Raw genomic sequence first — 20,458 nt, 5'->3', positions numbered from 1 at the left:
GTGCAAAGATCCTCTTTCCCAGAATGAATCCGTTTTAGATACTGGGAAGCATTATTGGCAACACCGAGTCACACATATACAATTCAATAAGAGGGTAGGCTTCAGACATTCTTTCCACAAGTCCCATGCTTTTAAATAGTGCAGTAGTGGATTTAAAAACAAACAAGGGGGGGGGCAGTTTAAGAAACTGGAGGGTTAGCCCAACAAACAAGGGTGACTAAGTATTCACAAAATGGAGAGATGAATAAACTCCCTGAAATAATGGGAACGGTTGTGGAAAGGAGCCTTGCTGGGAAAAGCCTGTGTCCTGCAGTGTATTAATAACAAGTGGGCGGAGTTGCTAAGGGCATGAGTTGTGGCTGTGAGCAAGTAACTGCATTATGGCCACTTGGGCTGTAACCTGAGACAAATAGGGAATAGCGGCTGCTCTACTCCTTTAGGCTTAAGAAAGTGTGAACTTACAATAGTTCAAGAAAACCCCCAAAGGAAAATAAAATATAGTTCAATGCCCCTTGGTTTCCAAGACAGTCTTCGAGAATCTGATCGACACATAAAACATAACATCAAAGCAGACGTTGTAATTGAAAGTGTTCTGATGTTTATTTAGCAACAATAAAAACATTTAGGAGAGCCTTACAGGTGGCTACTAAGGAATCTTGTCCCACCTGAACATCTTTAATCAGTTTTCATTATACTAGAGGATTTGTATGTGGGCTGCCATTCCTTGTAATATGATTTTCTTGCTGTTTATTTAAGAATCCATACCCTGAGCAAGGCTTGTGAAACTAAGCTTTGAAGCAATCTAATTACTTCCAAGAGCTGGTGCACAGCCGCTTACTGCAAATGAGTTCTGTCTACCCATCTTCAGACAGAGATTTGTTATTCAAAACAAGGAGAGTCTTCCAAGGCAGGGGTCCTGATGGCCACCGATTGTGACAAATTACAATCTTTGGCACTCCAAAGAAAATGTTGAGATGCTGCTGTGTCAATCAGTATTAAAAGGATAGTCAGGATACTGTAAGCTCTTTATTAAAAAGTAAGAAATTATGGCTTAAAGGAGCATTAGTCTCCATGAAGTCATTCTAGGATACAATTAAATGAAATATTTTCTGTTTATCTCAGAAGATGTTCTTAGCACAGGCTAGCCACAGGCAGGGAGGAGTCTTCCTACTTCAGTTTTTGAAGTACAGGATCAGAAGTGAAAGACACTATATCTGCCTTTTTATTCTTAAACAGTGTCAAGCATCATGAGTTTTTATGTTTTCTATGTCGCTAAGACTTACCCAACACTTCTGATTTCGAACCTGCTTACTAAAGACTATTCATGCACACCTCTCTTTTCTAATCAGTGTTAACCATCTGTATGTTTAAAAGACCCAGCATTATCTAACAGAAGCTTGGGAACTTGTAAATAACAGAAAACAACAATCATTCTTCCAGTAAGAAAAAAGGCTGAGTGTTCTATTCTGTACAAGGTAACTGGATAGCCTTCGAGGTCACACGTGAAAGTGCTCTGTTGCTCAGAACTCAGGGTTGTAGAGTTATACAGTGTATCCCTAACTCTTTGGGATCAGTCCACCAAAGCACTATGTGTGAACAGTCCTCCCATGATGGTATCACAGTAGATGTTTAATATAAAATTGACCGAGACAGATTTAAACCATAAAAGGATTAAAAAAGAAGAACATTTTGAGGTGAATTCCAAAGTAGGCATTATTTCAGTAGGCAGGGACTGTAGAGTAAGAACACTTTACAAGCAAATTAAAAACAAAACAAAACCTCACATAAAGGTACCAAAGTAGACAGAGCAGAGAATCTCAACAATTCTTTTTTCTGAAGTTTTATGATAATTAAGGCAGTTATGGTTGAAAGGAATGCCAACAGACCCATCACCACTTACTGATTTTATCTTCTCAGTTAAAACACACACTGCTTCACCTGTGACTACATTGCTTTATTTAAGTCTCACATGAACCCATGGAATATACCTTATAATTTCCCCTTCACTAGTGAAGTCAGTGGAGGTAAAGAAAGGCCAAACAACTTGGTAAGTTTTGAAATACTATTCAACCCAGAAGAGATCATTTCCAGTCCATATTCCACTCCCATGCTGCCTTGCCTGAGGCATTAAAAGCAGCTTCAGTGTGGGTCCTGAACTGGAGGGGGGCTATCTCAAAAGCTGTTGCCTGTGTGTGGGATATTCTTCTAGCTGGGCCTGGAGAGGAAGTGCCTAGCCTCACAGAGACTTAAAGTGCCAGGGTGGGAGGGTATGGGGCGGTGGGGGCGGGTGGGGGGATGGGGCGGGGTGGGGGATGCACTGGATCAGAGGAGAAGGGGAGGTGGGGAACTAGGAAGGATTGTGGGAGGGGAAGATCTGGAAGGGAGCAGTGAGTGGGATGTAAAGTGAATAAGTAAAAAAATTAAATTTAATTTAAAAAATAAAGAAGTGAATAACATTGGCAGATGTGTCCTTCATGTTAGAAAGAAATGAAATTAATTCGGTATTCATGAAGGACTGAGATTATAAGGAAAATAAGGTTGGGCCACTGCTGTTAAGCAACACAAGGGAAGGGTTAAGAGCAAAATGAGGCAGGCCACTGGCAGCCTGAACCAGGAAGAGGGGATGGAGCCATTGAATATCAAGCATTGTTCCTTTGGGTGCCTGGGAGTTCAGATCACCTGCCACAAAGCTGCTGTCATCAGCTGAGGAGGAAGATGGTGTGGGAGATGCTGAGGGTAGAGGAGATTGGAAGAGAATATGAAGAACTATTCTAGTTCTTTCTAAGAATCCTACACAAGCGCATTTAAAGTGTAAGTGTGACAGAAAGAGCTCCTTTCTCCTTCAAGGCTTACAGCATTATTATAAAGGGACTCAGTACTCCCCCCATGATTTATACGCTATTTTAAATAGAGGATGTTCCTTTAAATGCTGTGGTCATTTGCTTCCTTCAATGGTCCAACTGAGCGACTGATAATTTGTTAAGGTACTTCAAAATTATTTCAAGGTGAAATGATTTAGGGAAGTACATCAAGTATTTAAAAAAGAGAAAATGTTAGGAATCTGCGCGCACACATACATATAAAACAATAGTAATTGGGAGGAAGAGGCTATCAATTTGGTGTTGAGGAATTATGTAAGGCTTAAAAGGAAGGGGATGTAGAGGAGCTGGATGGAGTGAAGGAAGGGCAGATAGTGACATGATTATATTTTAATTAAAAATTATATTTTAATTAAAAAGTAAGTGAAATAAAAAGAATTGAGTGTTTAAAACATTGTAGCTGTGTATTATTTGAAGAAAAAAACCCTTTTGAGAAATTTCAGGGGATTTCATTTTTCAAGAACATCACAGACTGCTCCCTCAGGCATCTAAATGGCACAGACTGTCAGAGATGTAGTAGATGGAGTATGGTGTGGCTTTGTGACTCATGTGACAGCTGTCCCTCATAGGCTCATGTATCTGGTCCCCAGATGATGAACACTGTTTGAGAAGGTAATGGAACCTTTAGGAGATGGATGCTCTCTGGAAGTCAGTGGGTGTTGAGGGTTGGCAGCCTTGCACCACTTCCTGGTTTGTCCTTCCGTTTTCTGTGTGGGTGACACCAGTCAGGCAGCTTGTTTCTCCCACCTCCATGACATGCCTTTCTTGAAATAGTTTCCCTACCACAAGCCAAAATTAGCCCTTTTCTTTAACTGCTTTGGGTCATAGTATTTTATCAGAGAAATAGAAGAGGAGCTAACGTAGTACTCAATATGTGTTTGCCAGTGCCAGAATTGTTAAGCAGCACATGCCTTCAATGTGCTGTGCAATTTCCCATATTATCAATAACTCCTGTCAATACATTAAGTGAGTTCTGAAACTTCTGTGATTCCCCATAAGAGGACTAAAAGGGAGTACTGCTGGAATGGTAGCAAAGAGTTATCTGACATTTAACATTTCAAATAAATCCATAATTACCAAGAGATTTTCAAAACAACCTATATTGAAAATAATGTAAAATAGACTTATCATCTACAAACATCATAGGTTTTCCCATTTTTGTTTTTCTCTGTAACATTCTTTTTACTCTAATTGACTTTCTCCAAAGATAAATTATTCTCGCTGAGTTTGAGTTTCACCTATGTGCCCTATATATTAGATGCCATGTATCCCGTTCTTGTCTTGATTGCGTTGATAGGCACAGCACCCACTTGTGATGGCACTATATGTCTTTCCCCTCTGGTCATTCACATACTTGGGTATGCTTCTAAGAAATTTGAGACATTTCAGTTGAAGCCTTTATGATGACCAAATCAAACTATTAAATTATTTAAGATTTAAAAATACTTCTTTCAATGAAATTAATATTTTGTTTATATTTATGTTTATTAAGACGCCTTCTGATTCTTATCTTTTATTTTATTTTTATTTTTACATCATTGTCTGGATCATAAACTGAATAGCCGTAGCCACACTTAATGAGGAAGATTTAAACTATTGATGTAAATCAATAATTCCTAATAATACCTTTCTTTCAGTAGTATCGCTGCTCTAAGTGATATGCTTTGAACCATAAGGTGTAGTTTGTGGGTTTTTTAATGCTATCACACCAAATTCCACAATCCTGACCACTCTGACTCCTGACGAGTCTAGCCACAGGTTTCATAGTAACCTATTCCACTTTTCCTTTTGGTCCCACAGACTTGATCTTAGATTGCAACATCAATTTATTTCTAAACAAAGATTTCTGGAAGGCTTTATAGAACACACTAAGAATCAATGTCTACTTGTAAGTCTAAGCTATAAGTTAAGCATGCATACTTATTTAAAGAGCCCGAAGGGACCCACAATTCTTTTTTTTATTATTAGACATTTTATTCTTTTACGTTTCAAATAATATCCCTCTTCTCAGTTACTCCTCAAAAGGTTGCTCATCCCATCCCCCGTTCCGCCCTCCCCTTTGCCTCTATAAGAATGCTCCTCTATTCATTCACCCACTGCCACCTCACTACTCTAGCATTCTCCTATGCTGGGGCATCAAGCCTACACAAAACCTTGATGCCAGACAATGCCATCCTCTGCTACATATGCGGCTGGAGCCATGGGTCCCTCCATGTACGCTCTTTGGATGGTGGTTTAGTCCCTAAGAGCTCTAGGTAGGACCCACAGTTCTTATTGGTAAAAGGAGCACAGAAAGTCTGTGAATAATGCTGGTTAATTTTGCAAGAACAATATTGGAAAAGACAGGTTTCACCAGAAAACTGATTTTCTATACTGTAGATATGATTAATGAGGTTCACCTTTGTGAGTAGCATACCACATGGGGTAATATAAACATTACTAACAATTGAGGATCAGTTCATACACACAAAAAGGGCACATTTGGTCTTGATGCTGTGAGAGCTCTGAAGATGAATCTAATGCCTGATGAACTAGTATGCTGCAAATTTAAGAATATGGTTGTAAACGACTTAAGATTTCCAATGTTTAATGCTTTAAAAATGATTCTGCTGAGCAATTAAAGTTATTCAACATAATTATTCTATAATTTAAGCTATTGGTGATTCAACGGAGCCAAACATATTAGTCCAAAAGCAGAATCACCCAATGCTATCACAGTACAATGTGGAGGACAGTAACATGTCTCAGAAAATGTGTCCTGTCAACCACTGGAGAGGTATCATTGGCAAACACATCTCAACAGCACCAATTTCCCACAGCTACTACTGTTATCTCTTCAGCTGTGTTCCTAAAGGATGTTCATAACAGCATCTAAATCCATGTCCTCATGAAGCATCAATGCCAAGTGTCAATCTTCCAGTTCAAGCCATCGACTTGCATGGGCTGAGTAGAGCATGTGCACCCAGAGCACCCCCAGGGACCATTTGTCAAGAATTAAAATGGACAGAGAAGTAAGTCTGACAACAAGCAATTAATATTGCTATATAAATGTAAAGCGTGAAGAGAAATTGAAAACAAAATCTAGCTGGTAATTGCTTGAAAAGAATAGAAACACATACCACCAAAAGCAAAGGACACAAATGGTCTGATTAACAAGGAGGTAACGGGCAGAGGAGGTACAACTTTGCCTTTTGATATGTTCCAGAGAAAACATCTAAGGTCCAAGAGCTAGTATTCTTTTCTCAGTAAAAGGGAATAAGTAATTCTTAAAAGTTTAACATTTAATTATTTATAAGCACATTACTTTTGTGACTATAAAATGATGTGATGCATTTTAAAATCACGTTAGATTAGTAAATGTATTAGGGTAAAATCAATACAAGAAAATGCCTGTAGTTAGATGTAACACAAATTGTGCACCCAGGGGAGTCCCAGGACAAAAGTGATGATGGCAGTGCCACTAATGGAGATCAATGACCATCACCACTTCACAGACCAAAGTCCTATCACCAAGTCAAAGGATTGGAAAGGAATTTCCAACCTGTGTAATCTACTTGCTACTTATCATCCTGTCCTTACCAATAAGACAACTTTGATGCAAGTGTTTCTTTTGCTAGTTAATTCACAGTACATTTTAGAAAAATCTCTGCAGAAAAAAATTGTTGGGGGAGGGGAGGTCAGCTCTTCATCTGGAATCCTTAGGAGAACCCAGGCTGTAGCACAACCTGTTCCCTTCCTTGCATGGGTCTCCTCTAGGTTTTCACCTGTGCCCCAGTTCTTCAGTATGGTCTTTCAGATGCTGCACACAATGGCTCCGAGTCCCTTTAGATCTTCCAGTGTGCATGGCACCCACGGTAATAACAGCAATAACTGTAACAGCATCTCCAGGGTGCTTTGGCACCCAATCTATCACACACTTCCATTCAACACTCGCCACAGTCAAAAGGCAGGTGATTCCTGTTTCAAAGGTAAGGAAGGCAGGACTCGAACATTGCTTTATTTCCCAAGGGCACACAGTTAATAAGTGGCAGATGATAGAAACTCAGGTAGTGTCTTGGCATAAGATGTGATGTGGACTATTTATCCTTTAATTTTGTCACAGATTAATTTCCATTTCATGCAGAGAACATTCTCATTCCAGTCTCGAATTTCTCTCTCTCTGTTCAACTTATCTCTATTTTTCTAAGTCTCTTCTTTTGCCAAAATTCATTGGAGTCTTTCTATCTAGCATTGTTCTCTGACTGGATTATTAATACTTTAACTGTACAAGAATGCTCTCTCTCTCTCTCTCTCTCTCTCTCTCTCTCTCTCCTTCTTTCCCTGTCTCCCCCTCTGCTCCCAGATGCTCCTTGGGATATTTAGCAGTGCTTCACAGTATGAGCCTAGAATGTTTTGAGTACATATTTTACTTTATGTGTATGTTATTGTGGGTGGATATATGCATGTAATTGTAAGAGTCTGTGGAAGACAGAGACACCAGAGTAAAGTTACAGGCCACTGTGAGCTATCTGACAAAGGGTTCTGGAAACCAAAGTCAAGGCTTATACAAAGATTAGTGTATATTCTTAAATACCAAATTATATATCTAGTCTCAAGTCTAGAATATTCTTGATAAATAAAATTGCAAAACTAAAATTTGATCTTCACCTAAGAGTACAAGGAATAATATTTGAAATGATGCATTCGATGACTCACAAGAGTTACCAAGGAGAGAAACAGTTTAGAGATCAACAAGTCTACTATTATTAAGAAAGTTTCCTAAGCCTTTAAAGCTCAGTTACATAGATGTGCACTGACTGTGTTGATCTCCACTGTGAAGCATTAACACGGAGTCTGGAAACTAGACACATAGAAAAGTGTTATCTACATAGTGGCAGGTGATAAGGAAGAACTATAGCTCACATACCCAGTGTCACTGTGGATTCAAGCAGAACAGTGATTTTCAATGTTACCGATCTGAACTCCAAAATTCCAGAGAAGTACTTAATCCAGAAGCAAGAATAAAGGAAGAACCGGAGTTTAATAGGACTGCTTTTGAGGGATTCTGAAGGTTATGCATGTGTGTGTGTGTGTGTGTGTGTGTGTTTTGTGCTTGTGTGTTCTTGTATAGAGGTCAGAAGACAACTTTTAGGTTCTTTTCTTCTACTACACTGGTCCAGGGAACTGAACTCAGGTCATAAGGCTTTGCAGCATGTGCCTTAACCTGCTGAGCTATCTTGCCATAAGAGACTCTTCTTATCGGCTTTCTGCGCAGAAGCATTCCACAGCACTATACTTTGGAAATAGAACAAACAGAAAGCAGCAGGGAAGATGTCAATAGTGGTGTCTGACCCCACTAAAGGGCTAGAGAGAATGACTTTAAACTATAGTTCTATTGAATGTGGGGCATGAAGTGTGAGTGTTAGTGGGAATACGGACCTTATTAGAAAACAACCAATAAAGAGGGGAAGTTCAGCCTTAGAGGATGTGTTCAGCATCTGAGAATGTTTATTTACTTATTTGTCTCCTGTCTATCTTCTGATAACTCAACACTCACTTTTTTAGTGTCTACTGTCACGTTCATATGAAAACCCAATTATTAATGGCAACAGAAACCCACCGGCTCCCCTTCTTTATGTAAACATCAACATTCTAGGTCTGTAAGAGACTCTTACAGTGTTTCAATTACGAGGACGTGTTCTGCTTCTTCCTTAATGACTGTGAAACATTCTACAGTCTTTCCACCCTCTAATATAATAGTCAGAACCAAAGAGACAAGCAGTTCATCTGTGGGCACCTAGACCTCATTATGAACTACATTGGAAAACCCTGATAAATGCTTAGGAGAGCTTTCACAGTTGCTGGGATTTAGCCCAGAAATCCACACTGTCAACCATTTATCAACTGGTTTTCTAAAAAATACATTTGTTTGTATCTAATCAAACTTCTATGGCTGTGAAAAAAAAACAACAAAAACAGCAAATTAAACTTTCTCTTTGTTGTTTCTTTCCCAGCAGCCTAGCCATCGAATCCAATAAATCAAACAGTGGTCCGTGTTGAGAACATGGCCTCACCACACATGTTTTTTTCATATTTTCCTTCCCCCTCAACCTGTTCTTCTAATTTAACTCCTTAATGCTATTCAAAATAGCAACGTCACAGTGTATTACTGGTATTCTACAAAGACAGTTTACTTCTGGGAGAAAAGCACAACTTCCTTTGATTGCTGCTGCTGAACAGCAAACAAGATGTTGCCTTGGGGTGCCGAAAGCACACTCCTTACTTACACTACTTGTTTAGTGCCTAATGTTCTGTTTTAAATATTCCAAGAGAGACAGTTTGATGTATATGAGTGTATGCATATGTATAGATTGATGCTTTGCATCCAGGGATGCTTGATGCTGGGGCTTAATTTTAGGAGCATCACCTGGAAGGCTTCTTCTATAAAGACTGTCTGTCCCAGCACCCAGGGTTCTGACTCAATGGATTCTGGTTTCTAGGAGGATCAGGGGCTTCTGATCCAGTTTCTCCATGGACCATTCTTTGACAAACACTAAGATACTTTAAGGGTATGTGTGTGTGTGTGTTGTATTTGGATTTGTGTGGATACAGTATCTATGGTAGGTCTATTAAGCTTATTAAGTATCCATATATGTTGTAAGAGTGAAGTGTGATGTTCATAATAAGTGTTTCAAATATTATTATCTAAATTTACATAAGAGTCTATCAGATAAATTTATTAATAGAGGCTCTGATGTGGCTTGTATTTCTTCTGCCTTGGATAATCAGGGACAGTCTTTCCTATAAGCATCAGACTATTTTTGGGACTTTGTTACATAATGCATGTTATGGTAGGTTGCAAATTACAGACACTGTTACGACCAAAGTCTGTCCTCTGTATCTGCAAATCTAACCAACTGCAGATAGAGAAAGACTTGAAATAATATATGTATTGAACACATTCACATAGCTTTCTTTTCTTATTATTCCCTAATTCAAAACTGTTTAACAATTATTCACATAGAATTTAACACTGTATTAAGTACAATCAACCTAAACATGCTTAAAAACACATGGGAGAATCTGCATTAGCTGTATGCAAATATTGTTCCTTTCATAAAAGGCAGATGATCCCCATGGATACCAAGGTACAACTGTACATAAAAATGCATCCAGTTAATAAAGAGGATCTTATACGAGTATACTTCTCAGACACACTGGCCAAGGGCTGAGATTACAATCTTCCAGACATCAGAGGAAATTTAAAGAAGATCATGCAGACACTGACCATAACTCAGAATTCCCTTTCACTTTGTTACACAACAGCACACTTTTGTTCCCTTTTCTTTTCCTGTTTCCTAAGTGCTGTTCGAATGTTCAAAATTCCAACTTTAAAGAAAGCTAACTAATAGTTTTCACAAAAGAAACATGGAGCCACTTGGTATTGTCTCAAACATTGAACCAAGAAGGTTTATGCTGTTATGTGTTCAGAAACCCAAAGCATTTCAAAGCCAGCAATGCAACTGGTTCTGGTTGTTCATTACACATTTCTAAGGCTTTTAAGCTAAGTTCCTCTCCTTGTGGCATTGCATTCCTCCCTCGGTAATTGGTGCTTTCAACATTGGTCATTGTGAAAAGATTTTTAACATTGAATTTGTAGTGTGTCTGTGTGTGTAGGGGAGGTGGACACTCGTGCTTGTGTGTGCACATGTATAAAAGTAGAGTCTTGAGAGCAGTAGAAGTAATCAAACAGATACAGCTGGACTGAAAGCCCAAATGAGTGGGAAAAATGCATGAACAGTGACATCAGCAACATAGCTAACTAATATCTGTCCCACAGCCACTCACTGGCTATGTGGTAAGGGACAGTTGCTAAATGGGAGGGTGTCTCAGTGGCTTCCCCATCACATCAGGGTAGCAATGCCACCCATTCATAAGCCCTGAGACTTTTGCAGCACTGCGCCCTCACATGTTATCTCTATCATTTATTACTAGCATTTAAATGTTCATTAGAAACCCACAAGCCAGGAATGGAGACTTCATTAAACATAATTATATATAGCTCTGGCCTATGATACTACTTTGATTTTGTTTGTTTATTTGTTTGTTTTTTACCCCCCTCCCCAATTCACTGAGTGGATGCTGAAATAGTACCCTAGCAAATTAGTACATTGAGGAATTACTATATCATGCTTCTCATTCTATGAGACTCTTATAGTCTACATGGAAAAGCTATTACCTTTTAGGATTAAAGAATACTTATGGACAACCAATGGACAGAAGCTGGGGACCCCTGTCCTTGAATTAGAAAAAGGCTAGAAGAAGCTGAGGAGGGCAACCCCATAGGAAGACCAGCAGTCTCAACTAACCTGGACCCCTGAGCTCTCTGACACTGAGCCACCAACCAGACAGCATACACCAGCTGACACAAGGTGCTCTACCCAAATATAGCAAAGGACTCTGGTCTGGCCTCAGTGAGAGAATATGCACCTAACCTGCAGAGAGGGGGAGGGAAGGGGTAGAAGAAGAGGGAGAGGGAGAGACTTGAGGCCCCAGGAGTGAGGAGGCCTGGTGGGGTGGGAACATCCTCTTGGAGACTGGGGAGGAGGAATGGGGATGAGAAACTGTCAGAGGGCAGACTTGGAGGGAATAAGGACTGAGGTGTATAAAAAGATTAAAGATAATTTTAAAAAATTCTGAAAAAAGGGAGTAAAACTTCAGCCTTCCTTGTCTATTGTTTAGACTTACTATTAGATTATCTGCAGCCCTTTAAACATAACAGCTTGACAGGTAAAGCTTGACTTACTTCCAGAGGGAAAGAACATTCAATATACTAGTGACTGAGCAATAAAGGAGGGAGGGGGGAAGGAGAAATTTATCTAACTGTAAGGAGGAATGAGCTACTGTTAAAGATGATTGTCAGCCACACCTCATCAGCACAGGAATTAGATGATGGTTTTGATTGGAAGCAGTTAAATGTAAATGATGGATAGACGCTGATAATTCCAGTTTTATTAAACTTAGGTAGAGAACTCATGCCCTTAAAATCCACCTGTACTCTATATAGATCACAGCAAGAGAGTAAAGCTAGCTTTTGAGAATCTGCTTGCATGGTTACCCTGTGAAATGGCGTCATTCACATCTAGTGAAGTCCTTCTCCATCAAAGAAACGTATTTCTCATGAATTCTAGCTCCATGTGTTAACAACATCACAACATTGTTTAATTCATAAGGTAATGCTATTTTAAGAAGAGCATTACCTCTGAGCTTACTAGGCAGGTGTTTCTACTTCAGGATGGTGCTATAATGCACCACTTGCATTCTTTTTTTTCTGGATGATAACATTTTCTGGGGGACACACAGGACAATATCATTCTACCCACGATCAACCTTTTGGTAACCATCAGCCTAAACTTCTTTTGTGCACTCTCTCCAGGTTTGCAGGATTCTTGGCAGAAAGCATTCATTAGTATATCATGCATTATAAAAGGTTAGCTCTCAGAGGCCAGACAGAGGCTCATTAGCATAGTCACCTTTCCTACTCATGTTGCAGATGGGAACCAGGAAGGTTCATGACTCCTGGCATTCATTAAAATCCCAGGTAGTAAGTGTACACAGCAATTGTTGCAGCTGACATCTTGTCTTCATTTACACCTGTGTGTCCTTATCACAAATAGGATGTGTTACAATGTTCTGCAATCATATTCCCTAAAAGAACCTGATTGTTTACTTCTTGTTCCAGAGATATTAAGATATTTTCAAGGTCTGCACCTACAAAAGGGCCTCATCTAGGATGCCTTCTCAGTAGCAATGGAAAGAGACTGCCAATAAAAAGCACTTTATGTACCTATGGTGCATAGAATACTTATTAGGCAGAGACATTTTATTCATAGCATATAGAGTTATCAAAAAAATTGTCAGATCTTTTCTTCTCTTTCCATTCACTGGTTTTTGCTTGTTTGTTTTCTGATACTTGGCAGATTTTTCTGACTTGGGCTGAGTAATGTAATGTTTGAAACACAGATGCAAGGTAATGTACAACCTCTTTCCTACAAAGGCTCAAATTTACTTTAAAAGTTAAATATTAAACAACAGAAAAATCCAGACCTTTTAAGTTTATTTACAAATTGTCTGTGACACTAAATTACCTTAATTAGTCAACTTTGTTTTTTACTGATATCTTAGAAAATCCTAAGTGTAAAACTTGAAAGCATTCTAACCAAAGCAGAAAAATATTTTTTACCAGATGTTATCAGAGTTATTAATTTGGCTTTTAAACGTCTGCTTAGGCTGTGTTTTATTAGCACTGAACTGTTTCACTACAAAAGAATTTTTAAAGACTCATTATAAATAGACATAATCACTCAGATTTTTTGTCCAAATAACTTCATAAAAATATCTACCCCAGCCCATGCAAACACATGATTTAGATAACTTTCTGTGGTGAAGGTTCCTAACCTACTATTGAGACATTCTGACACAGAAGTCTTTTAGCCTTCAATTTTATTGGGTATAATTTAAATAATACTATTTAAAGAATATATCAGCAAAGGTCTGGGGACAGAGGCTACACATTCAGTGTAAGAGGAGCATTGTTTCAATTTGGTGTCTTAAAGCAAAAATAAACTAACAAGCAAACGAACGAGCGAACAAAACCAAAACCAAACTCAGTTCCTGCTAAAGGTGGGCAAACAGCTACATACCTTCAGCCATATCCTTGTGAAACTGTGAGCTGGTCATAGGACATGAATGATAAACAGAAGAACCACAGAGAAGGAACGAAAAGGCATACAATGTGCCTGTCCTCTATGTGAGCAAAACACATTTCCTCTCTATTTTAGAAGCTCAATCACTGCACCTTTTTTGTTTTGGTATTTTGAAGACCCATGAGCATAGAAATAAGGGAATAGGCCCAAAGAAAGTATAAACTGCTAACACTGCAGGGTGAATGCAGCAAAACTGAGACCAGGACTGATGCATGAGGACCACGTCATAATGAGCAGTTGTGGGAAATGACAAGGCAAGGTGTATTGGGCAAATGTGAGCATCCCTGCCCTGAATGGACTCTGAAAAATGCACAGAAAAACTCCTTTCTCTGTACAAGGCCAAACACTTAGGCAAACGTGAAGAGCCCAGACAAGACGAGAGACACTAATTATTTGATGTCTCAGAACCGTAACAGCGGATTCTCGGCTCATCCCCTGGCATCTGTGATGCTTATGATTGGACACAGGTGGACAATTTCACGTCACAAGTAGTAAAGGAGCCTTGAAACGCTTAGAGTTGTTAGGCTTTTGTTTCCAAAATAATCCTAGAAATTTCATATCCTTGCTCCTCTAGGGTAATAAGACAGGAGCAGGCCATGAATCTCAGTCTCCCTCCACACGGTGCCCTGTCAGTTTCTTCCTATGTCTCTATAGTGTTGATTACTAAGGATATTTCTTCCTGGGAATATCAGACCTTCCTCCCAGTGTCACCATTACAAGTGTTATCCATTTATGTATTTTTAGAAGGATGGTTGATTATTTTTCTGAGATTTAAAAAAAAAAAAAAAAAACAGAGCCAGCTTCAAGCTTCCCCAGGACAGCTTCCAGTTGATCACGAGGAAACATCTTTCAGAGCATTTCATGCTGATTTAGAGCTTTACTTAGAGATTTAAAAGTATTTCAGATATGAAAGAGTATATGGTCAGCTACCCAAAGACGTTGTTGGAATTTTCTCATGGTCTGATAAAATTTTAAAAGTGCCCTCCTGAGTGGAACTCTTGTTCATTGAACAGGCCTCCTACGATAGAATCACCACTCTGGGATTATAAATCCATTAAAAGCATTAGGCAATTTTCAGTCAGCCTAGGGAAGTAGAAAGAGAAATCATCTACGTTTTTAATTACAGAAGACAGAGCATGGCCTGAAAACCAAGAAAGGAAATGGCATGCATGGCTGTGCTAATTTGATAAGGAGGACATTCTCCTCCTTTTATGTGCTATTAGACCCAACAGTCACCACTGACAAGATGGCGGATAAGAAGTGGGCTATGAACAGAATAGTGAATCTCAAGAAAGGACTTGACCTATGAAGATAAGTATATTTGAAGACATTTTAAATTCTCAAATGAAAGGAGAAAGACAGCCTTTGGTGTGCATTCTGTAGTCAGTGTTTACAAATAACATACACGGTGCATTCTTATAAGACCTGTAAGCTAGTAGGTCTCTACATTTAGTTTCATCATAAAAGCAAAAATGGCACTTAAGTCCCATAGTAATGTGTATAATTTCTCTGGATGAGAAGGTAGATATGACAAACAGTACTGAGCCGTACAGAGCTGTTACTTATACTTTACAGCTCTAAAGCATCAGTCAAAAGAAATAGCTCTTTGTAAGCAATATTCCATACTTATGCTCATAACTTATAAATGCCAATACAGAGATGCCTTCCCATACCACAAGACCATGGCTCATTTCTCCATGCAATTTTCACATGTTAAGTAGGCATCATGAAGTAAAATGCACACATGTGCACAAAGGTACACTCATGTAATGCTCAGTTCAAGAAAAAAAAATATGTCTCCCAACATGCATTCCCTGTGGTGTAGAGGATTTTGACCTGGAAACAGGATTATTTTTGAATCCAAGATTCAGCTTGTTCTCACTAATCCAGATGCACAGCATCTGTCTGCATTTGCCTCAGTGAGTACATAGCAGCTACTGAAACGAGCACCATTTTACACACCCTGGATGTGACCACTGATCTTTATAAAGGAAAACAATCATCTCATAAATATAGTTAGCTCTAAACCCCATTTAAATAAACTAGTCTATCTAAAATATTCCTTTCAGTATTTTATATGATTAAGAATGGAGTGATCACCATATGATAACCTTTAGAAATTTGTAGTCTCAGCTTCAGTGAGCCATGTTATGGAAGGCTGAAATGGTCAAAAATTACAAAATGGCAAAAAAAAAAAAAAAAATGATTCACAATTCTAGGGAAACAATATTAACAAAAAAAAATCTGGTCCTTTATTTACCCTAAAATATATTTCTTGAAAAAGCAAAACCTAATGGGAAAATCTGTTTGGTTTAATGGAGCAATAGCTGTTCTTTCTCCATCCTCTCTATTAAGGAGGGAAAATTACACAGATTCTTTTCGAGCAATAAAATTAAATGATTGTGTGAAAGAAAATCCTGGCAGTTCTTATCCATTGAAGGATCTCCTTTCTAAGATGAAGAATTAACCCGGAAGGACCCATACTGAAAGACCCCCAGTGGCAGCAATGCTGGGTGGCAATGCAGGAGACAGGTCATTGACTGACAGTCAAGCTCAGCTGTGTCTGGTACTATAGGTGGCCATACATTCTTCTCATGGCCTTACATTCTGTAATCCTCGACAACCAATATATATGCTTAATAGCATATTGCCAATCATAGGTTATACTTGGGGGGAAAATACCCAAACTACCCAGTGTCATCCAAATGAACTAATTGATATAAACAGTTTGTCAGTTTGTTATATTTTAAATGAATGTTGCTCATCATAATTTGTCACTGACATTATCCATGGGACAAAGGGTCCCTCAAATCACACCATGCCTGCCTAAAGATGTACCCGACTTCCACGGCAGGCTTTGAATTCAGCTTCGTTTGTTAGACTATCCTTATATCTTACCCAGGAAGATCTTTTTTAAAAATTACAGCTTTATCTCTAAGTGCTGCAGCTGCTCCCACTGAACACCCAGAGAAATCACATCCACACATATATGTAAAATCAGGGAAACAAGCTGTTTTATCACCCAATTTAAAATACGCTCAATCAGAGAAAAGAACAACTACTACAAAATCCAACTTGATGAGCAGCTGAGGATGAAAATACACTCAGATGCAGTTATAGAATCCAGGATGTAGGCTATTCGGGGATGCTTGGATGAGACAACAGACATTATTCAGGCATGCTTGGACACTTCTAGCCTCAGGTTTTCCAAATCCCAGGATCAACAGGTAGGATTCATATGGCTCATATAATCTAAAATAGCCTTGAAAATGTTCTGGAACATCACGCCCAGGTTTTAGTGGTAGGGAAAAGAAATTGCTCCTAAGAAAATTTTATTTAAAACATTATACCTTAAAAAAAAAAAAAACAGTCCTGCCATAAGTTTTAATGAGAATGATAATTATTCCATACTAGAGATAAAAATGTATCGTTCACTATCATCTTACAGTAAGTCAACAAACACGTCACCTGAATGCAAAGCAACAAATTGGTATAGACCAACTAATGACACGGATTCAACCAATCAGCATTAAATCAGTATCTCAGAGGCAGAGAGAAGGGTGAAGCCGGAAGCCTGTGCAGACTAGGGAAGTAACCTTACTCTTGACGGTGGCTGTCCGGGTACAGTTGTAAAGAATAGCCAGCTCCCCGAACACTTTTCCGGGACCCATGGTGCACAGCTTCACACCTTCTTTTGTGACTTCAACCTTCCCATCTGAAAGAAAAAGGGAGGGGGCGTTACTCTAATGTTCTTCCATTGCTGCAGCTCTATCACCAGCTGAAAAACATGGAGCCTAATAAAAAAAAAGACGCAACAGTGAAGCAACTGAAAGAAAGTTTTCCACAGAAGAGCAGTTCAGGAAATGCAGTAGAATAGGGATGTTAAGAATCCCAGCTCTTAAATTCTTCACCTACAGATTCGATGTGAGACTCAAAGAAAAGGCTGGGAAAGGGTGAGGAGAAAAACAGAAAACATGGTAATTCCAATTTTAACATTATTTTACATCCAAAAAGAAACTTGAGTAAGTGGGCCCATTTTCTATAGCATGCCTCAGACTTGGAAATTCTCATTCTGAGCAAGGCATTTATTATAAAGGAAGAAATTGCTCTGACCCTTGGGCATTATTTAATTGCAGCTTTTGGTGTCTGTTTATTTGGAAACATCTTATCTGACCAACGCAAACTGTTTCTCTGCTTCCTGGCCTGTGAAGGTGACCATCAGTGAGAAAGAGGAAACCACAAAGCTCGAGGTCTGTTTTGACTCCATAATGGGATGGGAGAATAAAATGCTCAAGAAGGAAAGAGCTAAGGAAATGCTGCACACTGGGTACAAATCCCTGCTCACAAATGAGAAAGCCGAGTGCTATTCATGGGGGAATTACTACTGTTAAAAAAGTCATAGCTGTGTAGCCTAAAATTCCCACCAATCAGCACAACTTGGGGGGGGGGTGGATCAAAGGCAACACACTCTTCTAGAGGTTCTCCACTCTTGCTGTTTTACCAGTCTCATACGCACTGTCTACGGAAGAAAAGAAAACATCTCTCAAAGCCCTGACCAGATGCTTCCCAGTCTTGTCCTAACATTAGGCCCCATCATCAGAGCTGTTCCGTTTTTCTTTTTAATTTATTGATTGGTTATTTTATTTCCTTACGTCACAAATGTTATACTCCTTTCCTGTTTTCCCTCTGCACCCTCTTATCTCACCCTCTGGCCCCATGATTCTATGAGGATGCTCTCCCACTTGCCCACCCACTCCTGCCTCACTGCCCTAGCATTCCCCTATGCTGGGGCATTGAACCTCCACAGGACCAAGGGACCCCCTCCCAGTGATGCCTAATAAGTAATCCTCTGCAGAGTTGTTCTTTCGTGTGCCTGTTTCTTGTAATCTCTCTCCCTCTCCCTCTCCCCCTCTTCATCCCTCTCCCTCTCTACCTCTCCCTACCTCCCTCCTCCCTCCCTCCCTCCCCCCTCTCTCTCTCTCTTTCTCTCTCTCTCTCTCTCTCTCTCTCTCTCTGTGTTGAGAATAAATTTATTCATGATTTTTAATAGAATTTAATCTAAATGTGGGTTTAAAATCTGAATTGACACATTAACATTCATATACTGGTTGAGCATTAAAGTTGTTTCCTCTATGAATCCATGAGCCACCATTTACTCTGTAGAGCGGCGGTTCTCAACCTGTGGGCTGTGAGCCCTCTTGAGAGGTCACATGTCAAATATCCTACATATCAATTATTTACATTACGAATCATAACAGTAGCAGGATTACAGTTATGAAGTAGCAACAAAAGTTTATGGTTGGGGGTCATCACAACATGAGGAACTGTATCAAAGGGTCACAGCATTGGGAAGGTTGAGAACTGTTAACATTGTAACTCTCTCTTCTGGGACTCTATATTTAAATAGTATCTGTGGAAAATAATTATGATAGAATAAAGAATACCTACCACATTGGAACTGAGTTACTCCTTATAAGTAAGCTATGAATGAGCAAATCTAATGATTCCAAAGGCTTGCAAGTACAATGTTGATCACACACTCCTGAGCTTTCTCATGCTCATTGACCATAGAAAGAGACTGTTCCCTTATCAAGTTATATCTAAAATCAGCCCAAGGAGAATTATCTATTCAAAAATAAAGCATATCTCATTTCTTCTATCAAGAAGTATGTTCCTCTAGAAATTTCATGTGATATACAAGAGTGAGACAGAGCATATAACAGTGTGGTAGTAAAGCCATTAATACATTGTCTGAAGTCAGACTAGGACCTGAGTTTTCTTATGTCTTAGTTACCAGCACTACGGCATTTGATAAATATGCTTAACTTTTCAATACTTTACTTTTTCATTAGTAAAAGCAACAAAGCCAGATCACCTATGTGATCATTAAATTTAAATGAGAAAAGGCAGCTAAAAGACTTACCCCTGCACTAAAAGTCTAATACTTGTCTGCCCCTACTGCTGATGTAATTTTCATTATGTTTGTTTATCATTTAAGATAAGAATTATCTTAAATAAGAATTATTTATAATATACTACAACAGCTCGTCAGCTACTTCAGGAACTGAAGCCTATGTATGAAAATAGGTTTCTGGTTACTGACCATTTGTTTTTAAGATTCCTTCAATGGGGTGTAATGGTGGTGAGGAGAGAGCATTCTAGCTCAAATCTTTATCAGACCCAAGAAAATCGGCAGAAATGCCAAGTCTTTGGATTTTTCTCCATTCATCTTTGTTAAGAGAGGACAGACTTGAGTTGGGAGCTCCCAAGGATAAGAAGTAATAACTTCCCAACTGATTATAAAACTGTCAATCTAAAGCTTGTAGTGTTAATTGTAAATATAATTAAAACAAAACAACCAATGCTTAGAGGGAAATGAATGACTGTGTGAGTCGGCTTCTCTGTGGTTAAAGTTGACATGTAAGGGTCTCTGGTGGAAAAGCAACACCTAAGCAGACTCCAGCTGCAATTGCTGGCAGCTACACTGGAGCAATACTTGCCCAAGAGAAAACAAGTTTTCACTCAGAGGTTTCTTCATGTAAATCTGTGCACCCATCACATCAGAGCTGACTTAGGAAATCTAGATGGTTCTACTTGGAGGAAGTTGAAACTACCCAGAGACCACTGTGAGCATCACAGCCATCCTGCAGACATCCTTCCTTTCTGGACAAACCAAATTCTTAGAACATCTGTCTATTTAAATGTATGGACAACCACTCTTGTAAGTAATTACAACTTTCACTTTTAACATCTCCAGAAAGCTGATGTCCTGAATGAACACTGTGAGACCCTAGTGATTGAAATTTTTGCACAGTGCTCGCTTCGGCAGCACAT

At 39.1% G+C, this 20,458-nt stretch overlaps 1 protein-coding gene across 1 annotated transcript in view; it reads right to left on the bottom strand.

The window, feature by feature from the left end:
• The window catches only part of PRKG1 (protein kinase cGMP-dependent 1), a gene marked incomplete at its 5' end in the record, with an annotated part of 1,033,183 nt that overhangs the window by 660,095 nt on the left and 352,630 nt on the right, over positions 1-20,458 (bottom strand). Inside the window, one exon of the mRNA XM_080912438.1 lies at positions 17,226-17,339. Within this exon, the coding sequence (XP_080768564.1) occupies positions 17,226-17,339 (114 nt within the window). The remainder of the gene's footprint in view (positions 1-17,225; positions 17,340-20,458) is intronic.

The sequence above is a fragment of the Micromys minutus genome (genome assembly GCF_963924665.1).
Source record: "Micromys minutus genome assembly, chromosome: 2".
Lineage (NCBI taxonomy): Eukaryota > Metazoa > Chordata > Mammalia > Rodentia > Muridae > Micromys > Micromys minutus.
This window is presented reverse-complemented; position numbering and strand designations above follow the sequence as displayed.